General features: G+C 54.0%; 1 protein-coding gene across 2 annotated transcripts in view; it reads left to right on the plus strand.

The window, feature by feature from the left end:
- Positions 1-3802: 3802 nt before the first annotated feature.
- The window catches only part of PTPN23 (protein tyrosine phosphatase non-receptor type 23), a 42410-nt gene continuing 29197 nt past the window's right edge, over positions 3803-17015 (plus strand). For both annotated transcript variants that reach the window (XM_067544502.1, XM_067544503.1), the window contains exons 1-2: positions 3803-4046; positions 12970-13044. In XM_067544502.1, coding sequence (XP_067400603.1) covers positions 3963-4046; positions 12970-13044 — 159 coding nt within the window. In that variant the 5' untranslated portion in view covers positions 3803-3962. The remainder of the gene's footprint in view (positions 4047-12969; positions 13045-17015) is intronic.

Below are 17015 nucleotides of genomic sequence, written 5' to 3' on the forward strand. Positions count from 1 at the left end.
CGCACGCACATGGGGTTACACAAAAGCACCCACGTCGCCACCCACCCATGCAGATACAGGGATACCAACAAGAATGCCACGCAGACTGATACCTGCCTTTCCAGCTGTGCTTGTGGCGGCCACATGCGCCTGCAAGCACATCTGCAAGGGCACACAAACGCCAACACGCATCAGCCGAATCATCTCCACAGGTGTGCATGCACACGCATGCTCCTGAGCACGACCAGGCCCTCCCGCTGCAGGGAGGGGGGTGCAAAAACCCAGCCATGTGCCCGCAGCTGGAAGGGAGAAAGAGGCCTGGTTTCCCACCTGCGGTGCCAGGGGCCCTAGCAAACCCTCCCCCTTCAACCCTCTGTTTCCTCGACTCTGTTCCCACATTCCTTCTCCCCTCTTCGATTCCACTTTCTTATTCTCCATCGCCAATCCTTCCCTCTACTCCCCTGCCCTTCCTGTGCTCTGTTTACCCCTCATCTCCTCCTCCCTGTCCCAGCTGCCTTCTCTTTCCTCGGAATTGGCCCCTTGCCCCAGGGAAATCGAGGCTGATCTACAGCAAATTGGGCAAATATAGGCGGTGGTACTCTCCCAAGCTCCTCCCCCACCATCAAAGCTCCTCCCACTTGACATCAACGTGCTCCGATACTGGGGCAGTGGGCAGATGCCATCATGGGCATAGGTTAAACACCTAGACATCATAGCAGAGTGACCCCAGATCTCAGCAAGGGCATCACCCAGCTGCCAACCCCAGCCTAAGCCAGGAGAGACAGAATGTGTAAAACCAATATCTCCCTGCTCCATTTCTGCCCCCAACCATCCTCTGAGTGTCTCCTCCTTCTCACGCTCCCCTCCCCCCAGCTCCCAGCCATCCTCTTGGGCTAGGGGCTGGAGCGTGGACTGCAGGTGACGAATGACTTCCAGGGCTGATGGAGAAGTGACTCATGTCCAGGTGTTATCCTCCAAACACAGCTGAGCTGAGCTGTGTCCCTCACTCCCCCCAGGCTCATGTCCGGCTATCCATGCACCCATCCCCATCTCCTGATGTCAGATGTGCCCAGTACCCTGCAGAGACGCTCCGGGCAAGAGGAAAGAGTTAATCTCAGGAGCATCTTCCCAAGCTGCTCCTCTTCCTAAGCAGGGTACCGTCTCCTCCTCCTCGGCTGCCATGGTAACAGAGTGGGGAGCCAGGCTGCGGGGGAGGCACTGAACTCTGTCCTCCACAGCGATGGATGAGATCAATAATTCACAAACGCCTCGGAGCCAGGGAAGCCTCTGATGCATCTGGCCTTCACATCTCGCCCCCAAGCCCTGGGAACATGTTGTGCTTCCTAGGGTCTGGGATAGGAAGAAGAGGAGGAGGGATTAAGCCCATAGGGGATCAGATGGGCCAGGGGACAGGAATGGGCTGCATATTTTCCTAGCGTTTGCTCTGAGCAGGTCTTGGGCGGAGGTGATTGGACATTAGCTAGCGGATGACTTCTGTGAAATGGGTCTTAGCCCATCGCTAGAGGACACACATATGGTATATGGTAACTGCCACAGATCGGCCCCCTTGTCGGCAGCCTTACCAGAGAGGCCAAGGACTGGATGGGCTGCCAAGACTGACCTCTCCAACCACCCGTCCAGATGGTCCCTGTGGATCAGCAGTGAGGCACGTTGTCAGAGCAGCCCTCCCCCCACCTGTATCGCCTCTGGGGGTCTGATGCCCTTGCTGGCGTGGCTGACTCCTGCTGAGAGAAGGGACACACTAGAGAGGTATCAAATAAAGCATGGTGCAGAAAGAATTGGCCAGAAGCTGATCTGCAGCTGGGCAGTCAGGAGAGCTTGATCCTCTCATGCTCCAAGCTCAACAGGATGCCCTAGGCAATCTATAGGTGTCACAGGTAAAGCTGGGACCTGGAACCAGGTTTGTTTGCACATTACGTGATTAGCTGGTGGAACTCATGGCCACAAGTTATCATGGAGGCCGAGAGTTTAGGAACATTCCTGGAAGGCCTTTCTCCGTATCATGAGCCACTGTGCTCCAGGGCACGTGTCTGGGGCTAGGAAGAGATCTCCCCCGGGGGTGTTTTATTGCATATTTGTCCAAGCTGGGGGTTCTCGACACTTTCCTCCAAAGCAGCTGGTATCATTCACGGCCAGAGACTAGATGCTGGACCAGCTGGATCAGCACGGTGATTTCTGTGTTCCCCCTCTCCTACTGCTGCTCACGTGTCTCACTTCTTTGCAGGAGCAGCTTCCCCCAGACCTGCAAATTTGGGAAGCCTGGGGCTAAATGAGCCCCTCCTTATCCCCCACTCTCCCAGGGCATCCTCCCACATGTCTAGGGTCTCCCCTGCATTTGGGTTGGAGTCACACATGCTCTAGTGTGGGAGGGGGTGGGAAGTGCAGGGTGGGTTACAGCCAGGAGTGGTGGTAGAGGGGGGATCTGGAAGCTGGTTTCTTCACATGGGCTCCCATGAAATGCAGGACCAGCTCAGCCCTCTCTGCATCTGGAGTGTGTGGCTGTTGCCAGTGTAAGCTGTCTGCAGCCGTCTGCACTGGGCCTGGCCTGGGAACGCTGAATAATGGATAAGACTCTCTGCTTGGGGCGGAAGGGCACAAAGCACACTGATTTACCTGCCAGCTCGTTGACGGCTGAATGGAGCTGTCTCTCCAACCCCTTTCTCCCCCTCCTCTCAGCCCCTGGCTTATTGGCAGCAGGCAAAGAGATGCTTTGGTTTAACTAAAATCTTTTGGCTCAGTACAGGGGAGTCTGAGCGAAGCTCTCTGGTCTCATCAGCCTAGATGATCAAACGGTCCCTTCTGGCCTCAGGATCTATGAATCTGTGAAAGTGCTGGCCCCACGTTAGCCAGCCTTCTTCACCCAGGTGCGTCCTGTGCACCCCCTCCACTGGGCAGCGGTACAAGTCACAGACGTAATCTGTCCTACGCACGTGGGTCAAGGGATCAGAAGGCCAGCCCCTCACTACAGCAACATATTCGCCAGTCGCATCTATTGAGCAGCATCAGCTCCTGTATCTCAGCAGCAATGTTTTCCCCTCTGTCCCTCTCGGCCTGTTGCTTTTTACCGGATGATTGATGGGGGGCCCTGGTTTCCAGTGCAAAAAGTATCTGTGTGACACCATCCCAAAGGTGACTCATGTCGAGTGAATTTCAGCGCTGGTTAGAAGTGACGGCGGGACAGTCCTGGAGTCTGTCATCCATCGAGCTGCAGGTGGGCAGCAGCAGGACGAGCTTCCCCCATCCTGTGCGCTGCCAGTGTGTCTCAGCTGGGCCCTGCAGCACCCGCCTGTCTGGGGGACAGGGCCCCCTTTTTCCAGACCCGTTTAGTCCGGGGCCTCCTCCTGGCGGGGGGGTTTTGTTACATGGAGACCTGCCCCCCGGGACTGGGGCTGAGATCCGCCGTCCTCGTTTCCCCGCCTTAAGACGTGTCCATCCGAAGGCGGCGCTTCCCCTCACGGCTGCTCTCGGCTGGCTTGGAGCCCAGGGCGGGAGGCTGAACGCCAGGCTCCAGATCCCCAGAGCTGGGCCCGCTGCACGGGGTGCCAGGTGGGGAGCAAGGGGCGGAGCATGGGGGGGGAAAGGGTGTTGCACAGGGACACCCCTTAAGGACACAAGGAGCCTGCTTAGGCCCCGCCCCCTATCAGTAGGGGAGGGGCTCTAGGGGAGGAGCTTGTACCCCACCACCCAGCAACATGGGAGGGGCCTGAGGGGAGAGGCCTATGCCCCGCCCCCCAGCCGTGTGGGAGGGGGCGAGACTCAGCGCCATCAGGACTACATTTCCCATCAGGCCTCAGGCGCCGCGGCGGCTTCCGGCGGGCGATTTCCGGTTAGACCGGTCGGTCGGTGGGTCAGGCGGGCTGGAGGCGGGGCCTGGCTGAGGAGGCTGCGGGGCCGGGCCGGGGCCTGTGGCGTTCCGCGCGGGGCCGGGCCGGGCTGGGCCGGGGAGCGAGCGGCAGGCCGGGATGGAGGCCGTGCCCCGCATGCCCATGATCTGGCTGGACCTCAAGGAGGCCGGGGAGTTCGGCTTCAACCCGGCCGTCAAGAAGGTGCGGCGGGGCCGGGCCGGGCCGGGCCGGGCCGGGCCGTTGGGTGGGGGAGGGGCGGCCGGCCCCGGGTAACTGTGGGGCCAGTGTGTGCGGTGGGGCTGGGTCGGGCCGTGGGGCGTGGGTGGGGGAGGGGAGGCCGGCTCTGGGGGCTCGCCCCTGGTCCCCGTGTGTGTGTGTGTGTGGGGGGGGCCGGGCCCGAGTCTGCCCCTCCCCCCCGCTGTGCCCCCATCCGTCCATGTCTCCCCTGCCCCCCATTCCCCCCCCCCCCCGCAGCCGGCCTGGCGCGGTACCTGTCGCCCTGGGCCCCGCCCCCGAGCCCGGAGGCTGCCCCGCCGGGGAGCGCAGGGGCTGGGGCTGCGGCGGGGTGTTGGTGCGGGGGGGGGGGGTCGCGCTCGCTGGCCCTGGGGCGTCGGTCGGTCGGTCGGTCTGTCTGTCGAGCCCGGTTTGGTCCCGATGCTCCTGCGCTTCCCGCGGGCTGTGAGCTGCCGCTGCCCCCGTTCCCTCGGGCCGGCTCTCCACGGGGGTGTTTGTTTCGCCCGGCTCTCGGGTGCCTGTGGCGGGGGTGGCTCAGCCCCGGTAGCAGAGATCCGTGGTCAGGAGACCCCCCCCCCCCCCCCCCCACTCCAGTGCACTGTCGGAGGGAGCCATAATGACCTTCCAGGGGAACTGCCCCATCCGCCTACGGGATGCAGTCCGAAGTCAGGCCAAGAGATGCTCCAAACAGAGGTAGGAGGGGTAGAAACCCCCCAGGAGGGAGCCCCAGATGGACCTGGAAAAGAGAGTCAGAGCGGGATCGGTGCCCTAAAGGGGCTGGAGCAGATCTCCCGTGGGGAGGGTTCCCATAACACGGACTCTGGATTGTCAAACTGAGGGTGTGTCTACACGACGTAGCCTGTGTCAGCGTAGCCCCTAGGGTAGACACAGCCTACACCACCAGAAGGGGTTTTTCTCCCAGTGTAGGAACACCACCTCCCCAAATGACTTTAGCTACCTCGACAAAGCCCTCTTCTGTTGGCACAGCTGCATTTGTACTGCAAGTTGTGTTGGCATAGCTATGGTGCCGTGTGCGTGTAAGTGTGCGAGAGTTTTCCACACCCTGACTGACGTGGCTATGACAATGTGATTTTGAAGTGTAGGCCAAGCTTGAGCCATCCTGCCCCATCTCACTGCCTAGATGAACCATTTTGAGATTCCCAGTAATGTTTTATTAAGTAAGGGCTCAGTCCAGCATCTGTTTAAAGCCAGTGATAAAAACACTTGGCGGTTTTCCATTGGCTTTAAGGGGAGATTGAATCCAGTCCTAAGAAAGTAGCCAAAAGAGAAAAGGGGCAGGTGTACTTTCAATCTCTTAGCTTTAGAAACTAGAGGCTTAACTGAGAGCTCTTTGCTGCTGTGAAATACTGTGCTATAGCAAAGGAGAGGCTGTGTGATAAAACAGGGACTTGCAGATAGGAGACCTGATCACTGACTTCCTCTCTAAGTCACTCATCTTAAATATCACTCTTCTATCTGGGGATGTTTTTACCTACCGTTGTTACTAAAACTGCCTTAAAATTTGATTGTAAAACAAAAATTGGCCCCGGGGCATCAGGGGCAAGGGTAGTGTCTGAAACTGTCTTAACTCATTTATTCTTAAACTACCTAGATTTCAAGTTTGCTGTGTCCCTTTGACCCCTCTCTAACTGTTTTTCCATCTGTATCAATAACTGATACTTGCTGATTTTGTATTAACTTTTGTAAAATAAAATACTTGTCCATCTTTGAGATTTGTTTGAGAAATGTTCTGTTACTACTAATGAATATTATTTTTGCATGATGTGCAAAATGGTTGTTACTTTTTTGGGGTGGAAGGGCACCTTTCATTCTATATGTCGATACACAGCTTTTGGTTGATGCCTCAAACATTTTGCTTTGTTTTTTTCAAGGGAGACTTTAAATGGCTATAAATGGCAAATTCCAAATAGAGATTGGTGTTTCTGTAGTGCCTTCTATCCACGAGAATCACGAAACATTTTACAAACCAAATTACTACTCTACATTTAAGGGATCTCTTGGTCTGACAGTGAAATGCAGCCATCCTGGCTTCACAGCATCACCACCTAACAGTTTGGAAGACAGGGAGTGAAGAGTCTGGTATTCATTTGAAACTGTAGGGGGAATTTAGCTTGGCAGAATGTGATTGGTCAAGGACGTCTCCCTGATATCTGGGAAAACTGTCATAGGATCTTGGATGACCACAAGCAGTTGGGCCTTCCTCAGCTTTTTCTATTGCAGTCTGGAAAGCTGAGTCATGCTTTGCCGGTTGCTCACATGGTGGTGATAGTAAATTAGAAATGGTCCTTGCCATTCGGGTTTGTCTGCCAGTGCTGGAAAGGAGACTAGCCATCAATAGAACTTCTGTTGCAGCTGATGGCGTGACAGGTGCCTACCTAGAGGAGTGTGACCTCAAAACCAGTCATTCTAAAATAATATGGCTGTGTGAAAGGCATAACTGCACATTAGGGATACGCTTACCACTTGGTCAGAGCAAGTGCTGTCTTTTTCAGCATGTTCAAACCTCAGGTTTATTCTTTGTTTAAAAAAAAAAAAATCCTGAAAAACCTGATAGAAGTACTTTCATTCATCTCTTTTCTTAGATGTAAAGATTTCCCTGCAGTGTTTGCAGCCCAGATTTCTCTGCATTTTTACTGGTACATGAGAACCAGGAAGTGAAACCTACTAGAATCCAAACACACTGACTCCTCCAATTTCACTACCAAGCGGAGAGATGCAGAAATGGTGAAAAGTACATTTTTTTAAGTGCCTTCGGTTTTGATAATCTTAAGCAACAGTGACGTGTAGGATATTATTTTTAAAACAAGTCTGATGGTTTTTTTTAACCTGGCCAACTTCAGGAAGATCCCTTTAAACTTCAAGGTGTTTACCTTCAGCATTTCTGTTCTTCCCCATGTTTACCTTGAGTGGTGAAGCAGATTGGATTTGCAGAGTATCATCTAGGGCCTCAGATTCTTCTCCCTTTCCTGGTTGTGGTAGGGAGGTTAGATAACAGAAAGTTTGAACTCCTGGGGGTTCAGGAGATGCTACTGATAAGCACAGTGGTAGCATCAGTCTGATATCAGCAAGTTCTAAGCTTCAAAAGCACTTTTTAAAATCCAAAGATCTCCAAGCCCTTGATGAACACATGTTAATTTAGTTCTGCTCTTCCCCCTCCACCCCATCTCCTGGCGCATACATGCACACTGTGAAGTAGGGGAACTAAGTAATGCAGAGGCTAAGTGGCTTCCTGAATGCCCCACTGTGGTTGAGTGACAGAGCCAGGCTTCATGGGGTCTAGTACTGAATTGCTGTGTGCCCTTGGGGAATTCTTTATTGCTCCTTCTGTATCTGTGAAATGGGGTAATACCCACCTCATACGGTGCTGAGCGGTTAACTGATTGTGTCAGGCTAGATCCTCCGATGGAAAATGCTAAGGAAGTTTATTAATAAATGAGTATCTGCTTTCCACTCCTGGCTCTAGTTCTTCTTGACACTGGACGCTGGTTTGTTACTACTTAGAGCCCACAGGAGCCTGTAGGAGTTAGCAGATGATAGCCCATTTCATTTTTCTTCTGTATTAGGCCCTGGGATGATAAGCCTCCTTGTTTGTTAGGTGCCAGCTAGATATTCAGTCTCTGATGGTCAGCAATAGGCTTTTCCTTAATCCAAACATGACAGACTTGTTGGCATAAAACATCAGTCCAGAGAGTGACCTTTTTTGGCTTGTACTCAGACCAGATCTACCCCTTTAGCTAATAATCCTTCAGGACCTTGTGGCCCTTCTTTATTTAACTTCTTTATTGGAAGACCTTAGGGCCTGTCCTCATTTCAGATTTTAACTCGACTTCTAACAGGAGTGTTGCCCCTGATTCCAATCTCATCCCCACACACGAACCCTGGACTTGGATGTGGTGATGCTTTTAACCCCAGTTGGGTGGCCTGAGGTGGGAGCATAAACTAAAATGTGAGTGAGCACAACTTATCAACTGCTAACAGGACAGCTCTAGTATGGATGTAGGCTTAGCCCCATTTGAGTGCCACTAGTCCTCCAATGCCTTCCCACAATTCCACCCCAGGTGCCCAGAAAGGAGAGACAAGTTCTCCCACGGTTCACAGGGAAAATGCATAGAGTGGCTCAGCTTGCTGCAGTGCTAAGAATGCTGGGTGTGCTCCCAGAAGACTTAGCGCCACACCAAGCCAGTACAGCCCCCATGTGACATGGCAGTCTGAGTGCTGTATTGCAGTATGACGGCTCTCGCTTCAGCTAGGCTAACTAGCGTGTGATAACAGGTTATCTCTGCAGTGAAAAGGTGGAGTTCCTCCTCAGTATACTCTAGGGAGGTGGTGGAATCTCCATCCTTTGAGGTTTTTAAGGCCCGGCTTGACAAAGCCCTGGCTGGGATGATTTAGTTGGGGTTAGTCCTGCTTTGAGTAGGGGGTTGGACTAGATACCTCCTGAAGTCCCTTCCAACCCTCATCTTCTATGATATAGCTTAATATTTTCAGATGCTTATTAATTATACATTTTAGTACGTAAGAAAAAGGTGAATCATATATTGCTTATTTACTAGGTAATTTTTTGCTCATGATATCAAGCTGCATTAGGATGGAAACTGGAATTTAACTAAACACACAACAAGATATACCATTTATTTTGATTAAACAAAACCTTAAGAGTTTTGGATATATACATTTATCAAAACATGTTTCACATTTACAACTAACTCATTTATTAATCAGAGGGCTTCACTGTAGTCGGTGAATTCAACTGATTATTTCAGGTCAGTGTGAGAATTTTCAAATATGTCTAAATGAAAGTGATTGGAGCTTAAGTTCCCACTTGCCTAAGTCTCTTAAAAATAAGATAGGCTGTGACCTGTTGTGCCATATTTATAAAGCTTGACCTCAAAAGTTTTCCCCTGATTCTTCTTCATTTAGAAAAGCAGCCTTTCATTCCAAGTTTTGACAGAGGCTCATGGATTCAGCATAATTATTTTTAATTTAAATGTGTTAAGAGATTATAAATTTAGCCCTTAGCATATTTTGTATTAGGTTCAGATTTCATTTCAAGCAGGCTTATTTTTTAAAAAAAACCTAATTAATTATAATCCAAATAACAAAAAAACCCCAATTTAAATCAAAACCTGATATTAAAAAAAAATTCAAATAAATCATTGTTTTTATCCACTCTTAAGAACAGAACTGAAACCACCAACTCAGGACATAGTGGTCAGTGAGCAGATACTGGGCTGGGCTGGATTTGAACCAGTGACCTGGAGGGTAGAGGTGTCTCTCACTTTGACTAGATTGCAGCCTCCTAGGCAGCTGAGCTTTTCCTAGTGCATTCCCATTGTGTGTATGACCCTCCTCCCCAGACGCTTACCCGACTTCTCTTGTAGCAGCAGGGCAAATGACTTCCTTTATTTCCCAAATGGCTGAGCTGCATCTTGAGGTCCTTATAGAGTTCATAGGTGGCTTAGGATATCTACGTGATCGGATGTCACCTGTCATTAAAAGCATTTTCATCTGGATGGTGCAGCCCCCTCTTCTGCAGGCCACCGGTCTCCATGCCCTGTATCATTCCTTGCAGGGGTTGGTGTGCTCTCCTAGTGTTCTGTGGAACTGGAGGGACTGGAGCAGTGCTGTGAGTCTGCTCTGGCCCCTGCCCATGGCAGGCTGTGTGTGTGTGGGCAAGGGATGATCTCTGTGGGTGGGGAAGTCCTGCAGTCTGGGGTTAGTTGCTTTTCTCTTCATCCTACTGACCTGGTGACACATACTTAGGATCCTTTGATGTGACTCATCCCAGCAGATGTCACAGGAGGTTGTGTAATGTAATGGTTACAGCAGGGAGACTGGGCATTGGACGCCTGCCGTCTCTTCCTACCTTTACCACTGATTAGTTGGGTGGCTTTGGGGCAAGTCACTCAACCCCTGGGTCTATTCTGCTACTGTAAAATGTGATTCACTTGCCCACCCTCTGAGGGTGTGTGGTGTAGGTGTTTGGAATCCCCTAGGAACTAGAACTGGGGCTGGGTAAGTGTGCGTGGTCTTGCCAGGTACTTTGTGCTGAGTGCTCATTTTTCAGGGTGCGTGCACTCTCTCTCTTTCCTAGAAACACTTTCCCCCGAGCTCCTTTCCTGCAGAGTCTGGAAAGACTGCTGAATCTTCCGTTCCCCTTCAGGGAGCTGTTGACCTTTCCCACTTAGTGCCCCTGTGTGGGACGTCTGGGATCTTAGCCCCCAGCTGGCATGGTGGTTCTGCAGCAAGCAAGTTCCCCTGGCTATTCCTGTCAGCCAGCCGTGCGGTTGCTGAATCTCCCCAACCTGTTATTCAACCGGACCCTACGTTTGCCAAAAGACTGCTGGATCCCTGCAGATCTCTAACTGGGTGTCGGCCCCTTCCCCCAAACCACAGCAAGCAGTTCTGTTGATGAAAGACTTAGCTCCACGCTGGCAAGAAACCATGTCCCTGTAGTCAACAGCAGAACAGCCTCAGTCTCTTTAACACCTGACAAGAACATTGTCCTTCAAGAGTCTCTCTCCAGCTGGCTTGCTGCCATCTGGGCATGGCTATGCCCTCTTCCCTTGAGCATCACTGTCTCAATTCTTTGCCCTCCTGTAGCACTGGCTGGGGATCTCCAAGTGCTCAGAGCCGTCATTACTGTGTAACAGGTCAGTGGCTTGCACAAAGCCCCATGACAAGTCCATGGCAGAGCCTGAAGTAGACTCCCTGTGTCCTGACTCCTAGTCCCCGACGCTAGCCACGTACAGCTGTGTGAGTGTGCTTGCTGCTCCAGTCATAGTCTCATGTCTGCGTAGGGCTTCCCCTCCCGCCCCCAGTGACGCAGCCTGTATTGCTGCATGCCGGGGGCCTGGAAAGCGAGCGCCTTCCTGTGCGTGAGCGGTGCTGGTCCTTAACCAGCTGCTCTGGCTGCAGAAATGCAGTGCCCGCTCCTGGGAGCACGCCCCGTCGGTCGCCCGAGGGCATTAAGACATGGATGATTCCTTAGACTGACTTGCAGAGAGAAGAGGTGCTCCGCGCCATGACCAGCCCTGCAGTAACCCGCTGCAGGAATCTCTCTCGTGGTGAAGTCACCTGCAGTGCTCAGGACCAGTGTGCGTGGCCAGCAGCCGTGGCTCCTTGTGCTGTGACCCCATTGGCTCTTCCAAGCTAAGCAAGGTTGGATGGTGGGGGGGCCTCCACGGTTCTACGGGCGACGGCTCTCCTCGCTCTTGAGTCTGAACCGAGTCCGTGCCTGGGTGTGGTGTTGGGGCATTGTGCTACGGGATGCGCCGTCTCTCCTGTCAGACACAACCATCGCGCTGACCACGTGTGATCCCAGTGGCTGTGTTAACTCCAGTGTCTTGGATGGATCCCAGTTCTGGGACCTACCTTTCGCCTCCCTAAATTTCCCTTCAGGTTCTCTTTGAATCTGTATTCTCACCGCTTGTCCTCTACTCTTGTGTGGCGTTGCTGTGCGCCGTTAAACAGCTGCCGTGCCTCATCCCAGGGGTGGCTGCATTTCAGAGCTGAGAGGTGTTGGGGCTGAACTAATTACCATCGCACTGAACTCTGAGGAAAGGCATTCATTATTTAAACTTGGGTTGGGTAAAGCACTAGAAGATACACAATAAGGAACAGTCCATACTAGCTGCTGGGGGGAAATGAGAGCGTGAGCGCCGTCAGACGTTGGGGTGAGGAATGCTTTACTGGGCCCAGTGGAGAAGAAAGCCATGATCTGTTTTGATTTGCACAGTGCATGGTGCTTTACAGGCAAGTCAGAGACAAGGTCCCTGCACTCAGGATTCTGCCATCTGCTTTAGACCAGTGCCTCTGGAGGCTGTGCTATGGTGGAGATGGGAGAAGGGGAATGGGAGGGGAAAGCTGAGTGCTGGAAGGCAGCTGGAGGAGGGTGCAAGAGTGGATAGTTGCATGTGGGTCTGTCTTACCCTGTTAAGTGGCCTGTAGGTATCTGGAAGCCTGGCTTGGCACTTCTGAACCTTACCAAGGGTGCGGCTTCCCATAGCCGTGGCAGATCTGCAGCTGAAAGAACCCCTCCAGGCGAGAGGGCGGCAGTCCTGGCCTGCGTGGCTCTGTTGGGCATGAAGCTGTGATAAAGCCTTTCCCTGCAGGCCACTCTCTTTAGCCCCTTGCTGTACAAAGGAAGATGTAGCACGTGTTGCTTTTCAAGCAGACCTTCGCCCAGGCTGTGATGGCCAAGGGCTACAGATTCCCGTTCGGCAGCGCGCTCTCCTCAGCCGCTCACACTGAGTACAGCTACCCATGTCAAAGACCTTCGTCGCAGGTGGGAGCAGGTCTGCAGGCTGGGCTGTAACTCCATGGACTTGCATGGGCTGAGGCGATCTGGCCAGGGTTGGGTGGGCCAGCTGAGCTCAGGCTGCAGAGCTCCTTCGGAAAGAGACCTGGCTCTCAATTGAAGGCTGCAGAGACACATGGGCACGCGCTGTCTGAGGAAACACACAGGCTCCTTCAGATTGGAGACGTGTTCCATGTGCTATGGGCTGGCTGGCTGTGTGGGGGGTGGGCAACGCGGGGAGCTAGTGACACGTTCCTTTCCTGGTAGCTCTTCAGCCTCCCACTGTGAGCACGTCATCCTCAGCGAAGACAGAGCGAGTCTGGTCTGTGCAATGGCCCAGTCCAGGAGCGCTAGAGTAAAAAGCAGTGTCCCCGAAGCCCAAAGCCACGTCTCTGCCAGCCTTCTCGCAGGGCTCTTTCTGGGGTTTCTGCAGCCCCTCTTGCTGTTGGCTCCATATCCAGCTGACACTCTGGCAATGCAAGGGCAGCTCTGCTCTGGGGAAGGGGGGTTGATGTCTCCGCTACGCAGCTGTCTCCGGAGACAAGCCCTAATTAGTTTTTCTCCCTCCAGTTTGTTCTGAAGAACTATGGCGAGAATCCGGAGAACTATAACGAAGAGCTGAAGAAACTTGAACTGCTCAGGCAGGTAAGTGTGTGGTGGAGCTACCTAGGCTGGGGCTCCATGCCGGGCGCTGTGCACTCTCACGGGACGACATGCCCTGCCCTGCCCCACAGAGCGTACAGTCTAGCTAGGACTGACAAAGGCTGGCCGGGAAAGTGACGTGCCCAAGGACTCTCAGCAGACCAGTGGCTGAGCCAGGAATCCAGGTCTCCTGGCCCCAGTCCAGGTCCCTGTCCACTAGGTAGACCCCACAGTTCTCTGGTATGTGCGCGCTGGTGTCTGCCCCACCCACCCGGCACCCTCCAGTGCCATGCAGGAACGGGAGGGCGAGCTTTCTACTTGTGAAATTTCCACTGCATTGCTGGGAGGGAACCCGGGCACAGTGTGAACTGAAGACAGGTAAAAGAGCCCCTGCCCTGGAGCCTACAGCCCTCTAGCTGCATGGGCAGCAGCAGGGGACGCTCGCCTCCCGCGATCCCTGCCAGCGTGCCCGTAGAGGAGTGGGGGTCAGCTCTGGAGCGAGGGGGCAGTGTGCTCTCCAGGGCCTGCTTGGTGCTGGAGTCAGCGTGTGAACAAGGGGGCCTGTCGGTCCGTGGTGTGTGTGTGTGTGTGTGTGGGGAGGGTGCTTAGTGTTGTGGGCACCTGTCTGTTGGGACCCCCCAACTCCTCACACAGATGGCAGCAGCAGCCCCTTTGGATTTTAGACCTCTCCAGAGGGGAAGGTGTTTGAGGCTGTCCCCCCCCCGAGCTGCTTGGACCCCAGCTCCTTGTTGTTGCCTCACCCCTGCAGTAACTCCCAGTGAGCAAGGGGAGCTACTGTACTTGAGGTCTCCTGAGATGGGGGGAGAGGAGTTCCCTTAGTGAGGGGCAGGGAGGCTGAGTTCTTTTGCAAGGGCAAGGTCCCTTAGGAGGAGATCTTTGCGGGGGGGACCAGTGGGGGCTACCCCTGCAGTGGGGAAGTGCAACAAGCCTCTCCGCACCCCGTACCCCCATGCTGCACCTGTCCCTGCTGCCTGGAGCAGCACATCGTAAGCCAGGCTGGAGGACAGGCAGATGAACGGTGGGGGCGGGAGGGCTGGACACAGCAGAGATGCTGCAGGCTCAGAGGTTCCCACCTGCTGTCAGGGTGGTTTTGCAGCATCAGTGTGCTCTGGCCAGGGGTCACTGCTGACCCCCTCTGGAGTCGAACCAGGAGCCTCAGTGGTTCCCAGCCTTTTTGCGTGAAAGCCCCACTAGCTAACACTAGGTAAAACACGGCCCCCACCTCCCATAGCACACACAACCCCTATAAACAGACAGGATGATGATACCACTAAATTACATTATTAACAACAACAATAAATGACTCTTACTGGAGTAAGACGCTAAGCCTACCCTGGCACAGCCGCCACCGCCCGCCCCGTGTGGCTCTGCCTCGTCCTGTCCCGCATGGACTGAGGGTAATGGAGGTGGCGGGCGCGGGCTGCTCCAGGCCCCCGTCGGTGCAGGTCTGCTCCGCCTGGCTTGGGGTTGGGGGGACTGCTCCTCCGCTCTGGCCGGGCACCCAGCCGGCTTGAGGCTGGGGGAGCTGCTCTTCTGCTCCAGCCAGCGCAGCGCTCGGGGCTGCTGCTCCCTCGAGGCTCCGGCCAGCGTGGGGCTTGGGGTTAAATGACCTCAGTATCACTGAATCCTCATGGACCCCCTGTAATCTTTGGTGCCCCCCAAGGGGGTCCCACACTCCTGGTTGGGAACTGTTGGCCTACAAGAAGTCACTGCCTGCAGCAGTGGCTCTGATGGGAACTCCCAGAGCTGAGCTGCTGTTGGGGGCCGATGCGAGTTCCCGGAGACGTTTGTGGGGTGCTGTGGTAATGTCGGCACCGCTCACAACGTCTGAGCTCACCAGCTGGAGAAGGACCATGGGCCGGGGGAGAACGCTTCCTGCAAGCCAGGCGTTGGGGTTCCCGCGCCTGTGTCAGCGGAGCCCGAAATGCACGGAGCAAAGCAGAGGGGCTGGGTGGGCTGGGGACCTGGGACCGGGGCAGTAACGCTGTTCACCTCCAGAGGGCAGGCAGATCCCAGGCAGTTGCTGGTAAGTCTTCTCCGTGGTGGGGTGAGTGATGCTCGCCCCAGCTGACGGGTGTCTGTGTGTTCAGCTTGGCACCTTTACTGGCACTCCTTGCAGAGAGGAAAACCCACCTTCCCCTAGATGGCAGGCCTGGCCTGTGGGCAGCGCAGTGGAGGCTGTGGCTAAACGGAGACACCCACTGCCGGGCACCTTTCCGCATAACCAGGCGGGACCAGCATTGCGCTCTCATGGTCCGTCTCTGCTGTTAGCTGTGCGGGAGGAGACTGCTTTGGGCAGCAGCCCCAGAGACGGGTTACCTGAGCTGGAATAACCCGGCAGGAGAAACATCAGGGTTGTGCCATTAGCTTTATCCCCTTTGATTTGTGCTGGCACCTCAAGGAGTAGCCTGGCCTGGCACAGAAAAACTTCTGCAGCCAAGCCAAGAGCGTCACTAGCACGCAGTACTGCTGGGTCCTAGCCCCTCGCTGACTGGACGATTGAGCGTTGCAGGTAGCACTCAGGCTCGTGGAGGGTGCTGCTTGCCCCTGTTTGTGTGTCTGCAGGGAAGGAGAAGCGCACCAGCCGTTTTCCTGTAAGGCTGTGGCCAAGCTCAAATGCTGTTGGGTGGTCGTGTTGACACCCCGCTGCGGCATGGCAGGGAAGTGAGTGATGAGTGATTTCTTGTCTGCTAGAGAAATGTGTCTTTTCCTGCATAGCTTCCATGTGGGTGTGTCTGCTTTCCTGAAAACGGTTGCTTTTTCCTAAAATCAATGGGGGAATCTCTCGTTAATTTGTATTCCAGTCGCGCCTTGAGGCTCAGCTGAGATCGGAGTCCCATTGTCCTGGGCGCTGTTCGTCAGAGACGGTCCCTGCCCCAGAGGGCTTACAGCCAAAATAGACCAGACAGAGAGGGTGGAAAGGGTCACAGAGGCACAAAAGGGGAAAGTGACGTGCCCAAGGTCACCCAGCAGGTCAGTGGCAGAGCCAGGAAGAGACCCCAGCTTTCCTGAGTCCCAGTCCAGTGCTCTATCCACTAGACCACACTGCCTCTCAGATTGTATATGAAAAGATCGGTGACAAAACTGCTCCTGAGGGAGTATGATCTAGTGGTGGGAGCTAGGACTCGTGCAATCCAGAGTTCTGCAGCTGGCTTCCTGTGAGACCTTTAGGAAAGTCACTTCTTGTCTATCTCTTCCCAATCTGTGAAACGCAGGTGATCACTTCACTTCCCCAGACCCAGGCACATAGGAACTGCCATGCTGGGTCGGACCCACGGTCCAGCTAGTCCACTTGCCTGTCTCTGGCAGGAGCAAGCACTAGCTGCATCAGAGGACGGTGGAAGGATCCCACATTCGCTTGCTGTGGGTTGTCTACTCCCATCTTCCTGACCTCTGACAGAGATTGGCTTAAGCCCTGAAGCCTGATGTTCCAGAATTCTGTTGTTAATGCTGCGAGCTCTGTCTGCTCCTGCTGTCCATGTGTAGCTGGTCACCCAGCTCATTTAGCTGTCCCTGACATTCCTGGCAGCTCTTCCTGGTCCTGATTAACCTGACTGTCTTCTGTCAATTTTGTACTTCACTACTCGTGCCCTCCCTTCCCGATCACTGGCTGATACATGAAACAATGCGGGACGTAGTGCGGAACCTTGCAGCCCTTGCTGTTAACCTTTTGCCGTGATGACAATGGACCATTTAATCCTAATTTGTTTTCTGTCCCACTGCGTGTTTTTGATCCATGATAATACTTTGCCTCTGACTTAGCTTCTTTGGTAGCCTCTTGTGTATGACCTTGTCAGAGGTCTAAATACATAGTCAGCCAGTTCTCCCTTTTCCAGTCCATTCCTGACATGCTCAAAGAATTCCAAGAGATCAACAAGTCTCAGTTTTCCTTTGCAGAATCAGTGCTGGTTAGTCCCTCGCTATCAGGAGCTTCCAGGTGCTTGTTTTTTTTA

This window comes from Emydura macquarii, unplaced genomic scaffold, assembly GCF_026122565.2.
Source record: "Emydura macquarii macquarii isolate MOO-44397 ecotype Brisbane River unplaced genomic scaffold, CSIRO-AGI_Emac_v2 contig_973, whole genome shotgun sequence".
Lineage (NCBI taxonomy): Eukaryota > Metazoa > Chordata > Testudines > Chelidae > Emydura > Emydura macquarii.